Source organism: Symphodus melops (genome assembly GCF_947650265.1).
Source record: "Symphodus melops genome assembly, contig: scaffold_358, whole genome shotgun sequence".
In the NCBI taxonomy this organism is placed as follows: Eukaryota; Metazoa; Chordata; class Actinopteri; order Labriformes; family Labridae; genus Symphodus; species Symphodus melops.
In genome coordinates, this window is record NW_027636591.1 from 10,001 (window position 1) to 15,000 (window position 5,000).

General features: G+C 46.8%; 1 protein-coding gene across 1 annotated transcript in view; it reads right to left on the bottom strand.

Moving 5' to 3' along the window:
* The window catches only part of LOC306819327 (receptor-type tyrosine-protein phosphatase mu-like), a gene marked incomplete at its 5' end in the record, with an annotated part of 17,710 nt that overhangs the window by 4,560 nt on the left and 8,150 nt on the right, over positions 1–5,000 (bottom strand). Inside the window, 2 exons of the mRNA XM_079373108.1 lie at positions 4,588–4,690; positions 4,964–5,000. The exon at positions 4,964–5,000 is cut by the window's right edge and continues 165 nt beyond it. Of these exons, the coding sequence (XP_079229234.1) occupies positions 4,588–4,690; positions 4,964–5,000 (140 nt within the window). The remainder of the gene's footprint in view (positions 1–4,587; positions 4,691–4,963) is intronic.

A 5,000-nucleotide genomic window follows, 5' to 3' on the forward strand; every position in this document is an offset into this window, starting at 1 on the left:
TCTCACACACACAAACACACATCTCACACACACAAACACACATCTCACACACACACACATCTCACACACACACATCTCACACACACACACATCTCACACACACATCTCTCACACACACACACACACACACATCTCCCACACACACACATCTCACACAGACAGACACACATCTCACACACACACACACATCTCACACACACACACACACACATCTCTCACACACACACATCTCACACACACATACAGACACAGATACACACACACATCTCACACACACACACACACAAACATCTCACACACACATCTCACACACACACACACACACACACATCTCACACACACACACACACACACACACACACACACACACACACACACACACACACACACACACACATCTCACACACACAAACACACATCTCACACACACACACACACACACACACACACACACACATCTCACACACACAAACACACATCTCACACACACAAACACACATCTCACACACACACACATCTCACACACACACATCTCACACACACACACATCTCACACACACATCTCTCACACACACACACACACACACATCTCCCACACACACACATCTCACACAGACAGACACACATCTCACACACACACACACATCTCACACACACACACACACACATCTCTCACACACACACATCTCACACACACATACAGACACAGATACACACACACATCTCACACACACACACACACATCTCACACACACACACACACATCTCACACACACACACACATCTCACACACACACACATCTCACACAGACAGACACACTCTCACACACACACATCTCACACACACACATCTCACACACACATACAGACACAGATACACACACACATCTCACACACACACACACATCTCACACACACACACACACGCACACACATCTCACACACACACACACACATCTCACACACACAAACACACACACGCACACACATCTCACACACACGCACACACATCTCACACACACATCTCACACACACACACACATCTCACACACACATCTCTCACACACACACACACACACACACATCTCCCACACACACACATCTCACACAGACAGACACACATCTCACACACACACACACATCTCACACACACACACACACACATCTCTCACACACACACATCTCACACACACATACAGACACAGATACACACACACATCTCACACACACACACACATCTCACACACACACACACATCTCACACACACACACACACACATCTCACACACACGCACACACATCTCACACACACAAACACACACGCACACACATCTCACACACACGCACACACATCTCACACACACACACATCTCACACACACACACACATCTCACACACACACACACATCTCACACACACACACACACACATCTCTCACACACACACATCTCACACACACATACAGACACAGATACACACACACATCTCACACACACACACACATCTCACACACACACACACATCTCACACACACACACACACACATCTCACACACACGCACACACATCTCACACACACAAACACACACGCACACACATCTCACACACACGCACACACATCTCACACACACACACATCTCACACACACACACACATCTCACACACACAAACACACACACGCACACATCTCACACACACACACACATCTCACACACACAAACACACACACACCTCACACACACAAACGCACACACATCTCACACACACATCACACACACACACATCTCACACACACAAACACACACACGCACACACATCTCACACACACAGACACACACACAGACACACACATACAGACACAGGTACACACACATATCTCACACACACAGATACACACACACTCATCGTCAGTCGATGTGCCGACACGTTCGATACGTGCGCTCTGCTTTCCCGGGTTGCCTGAACGCCACATGAACGCCACATGAACGCCACATGAACGCCGGGTGTGTTTTCTATCGTCTCTGTCGGAGGATTTTCTCTTCGTCACTTCTGAGAAAAACTTAAATCTGTAAATCAACAGGAAGTCTCCACTGAGCGTGCTCAGTTTCCTCTCATACACGTGAAGAAACTCTCCATGCAGCTCACTAAAAAGCACGCGTGACATCAGACTCAGGATGGATGATGGCGAGCTGTCTTAAAGAGGCGGGGAGAGGGCTGAAGACCCGTTTTCACCGAGCGGCGTTTCCATCGACTCGGGAAAGATCCCCAAATAACCAATCCTGACCGTCTTACGTTTGGACCCTTCTGTTGGGGTGCCAAGAATATCGCCTATAACCCTGACCATAAGAGGCGGAGCTAAACACTGCAGTCCGTTGATTGGTCAGTACGACAGACAAAGGCAAACGTATTGGTCGGTATTGGTGCTGGCCACTCGCAGCCTTCTCTGATGAAGAGTCACATGTTCATGCTTGTCACTCTGAACTGTCCTGATATGATCAACGGTGGCGTTCTGACTTCAGGAGCGGCGCCCGGCTGCTGATAAACACAAAGAAGATGAACTGCTGGATGTTGTTTCCTGTGTTTTTCTTCTTTGTTGAATTTATTAGCGTGTACTCTGCGCCGCGTCGCAATGATGTCACGCTTTTACGTAGCTGACACGGCTATCGCTATCCGGCCTACACGCCATCCGGCCTACACGCCATCCGGCCTACACGCCATCCGGCCTACACGCCATCCGGCCTACACGCCGCCTATCGACCTTCACAAACAGGATCAGACTGTACTGATCCAAACCGGACCGCTGTGTGGAAAAGGGGCTAAAGCGACAGTAGGAGTGGTTGAGGCTGTTGGCCAGACGCAGGTCACTTACAGAGTGGGCGGGGCTTAGCTGGGGAGAACCTTCCAGACTGAGTCAGCATCTCTGAGGAAGCTTTTTATGTTCATGATGCTGCTGATTATTTCTCTGCCGTCTTATCTGAACACTGAACTCTGTGTTCACTCTGACTCAACGTGGTGACGGTTTAACGAGCTTAACGAGTTTAATGAGTTTAACGAGCTTAACGAGCATCAGGTTATTAAGAAAATAAAAGCCTCACTCTGATGCTTTTACTGTTGCAGCTTATTATAGTTTGTAGAAAAGATAAACTGTCAGTTCATGAACAGAGATGAACTGAAGCGTCAATGTGTGTCCTGTCAGATGTGTGTGTGTGTGTGTGTGTGTGTGTGTGTGTGTGTGTGTGTGTGATTGACACGTTAGCTGTTAATCCCTTGTTAATCCTCGGTGTTAGCAGCAGACTCTGATTAGCCCCGCCTGCTGATCGTTAATTAACCAAATCCCTCGTTACAGCACAGCGACGGAGAGAACACAGCTGTTGACATGACGACTGTTACCGCGGATACCACCTCCCTCTGCGTCCCCATAACGGTGTGTGTGTGTTTGTGTTTGTGTGTGTGTGTGTGTGTGTGTGTGTGTCAGATAAAAAAAAAGGTTTTTAGTAATTATTTGAAGGTGTCAACATTCTTATTATTGAAGTTAATATCAGTCTGTTTTCTTTTATTTAACAACAACAAATCTTTATTTGTCGATAAATAAAAGAGGACCTCTCAGTGAGGAGGTTGCTGGTTTGAATCCCTGTCGGTCAGGAGTCTCTCAGTGAGGAGGTTGCTGGTTTGAATCCCTCTCTGTGTGCAGTCTGCATGTTCTCCCCGTGCATGACGTGGCTTCTCTCCGGCCTCCTCTCACAGTCCAATCACATGCTGCTTACCTGCTGACTCTGTCTGTAGGTGTGAGTCTGTCTCTGTGATTGGCTGGTTGTCTGTCTCTATATGTCAGCTCTGTGATTGGCTGGTTGTCTGTCTCTGTATGTCAGCTCTATGATTGGCTGGTTGTCTGTCTCTGTATGTCAGCTCTGTGATTGGCTGGTTGTCTGTCTCTATATGCAGCTCTGTGATTGGCTGGTTGTCTGTCTCTGTATGTCAGCTCTGTGATTGGCTGGTTGTCTGTCTCTGTATGTCAGCTCTGTGATTGGCTGGTTGTCTGTCTCTATATGTCAGCTCTGTGATTGGCTGGTTGTCTCTGTATGTCAGCTCTGTGATTGGCTGGTTGTCTGTCTCTATATGTCAGCTCTGTGATTGGCTGGTTGTCTGTCTCTATATGCAGCTCTGTGATTGGCTGGTTGTCTCTGTATGTCAGCTCTGTGATTGGCTGGTTGTCTGTCTCTGTATATCAGCTCTGTGATTGGCTGGTTGTCTGTCTCTATATGCAGCTCTGTGATTGGCTGGTTGTCTGTCTCTATGTGCAGCTCTGTGATTGGCTGGTTATCTGTCTCTGTATCGTGATTAAATCGTTTGACAAGCCTGATGTAAATGTGTCTGATATTTTCTTTTCCGATTTTAAAAAGAGGATTTTTATGAATCCTTCACATTAAAAGCTCTGACAGGAAACAGACCGTTTGCTGTTTCAGTCCCACTTTTCTCTTCATGTTGTGTTTAATGTTTAAACGGTTCAGATATGAAAACTTTATGAGCCTAAAGATTGATGCTGCTGAATATTTCAACATCTGTGTATGTGTGTGTGTGTGTGTGTTACCTGACAGGGGCTCCTCGGCTCTGAGCTGGTTTCAGCAGGACGGTGACAGTGGAGTCCGTCTGATTGAGAGGAGACTCCTGGTCGTACGTCGGCATCAGAGGCGCTGATGAGACGCAACATGTTTATCAAACCGTCATGTGTCAACACGCCGTTTTTATATCTTTGTTTATTTATACATTAATGTATGATCGTCAGGTTATCTCAGTTATAATACAAAATAACTGCACAGGTGAGCAGGTATGAGCAGGATGAAGGTGATCAGAATATAACAAAAAGACGTTTTACGTTTGGCTCTAGATTTAGCCATCGAAATTCATTCATGCATTTTTTGTGCCTATAAACCTTTACTGTGCCGCTCTTATTTTGAAGGGCTCACCTGAGATCTTGGTGGTGAACTGGGTGATTACCGGAGC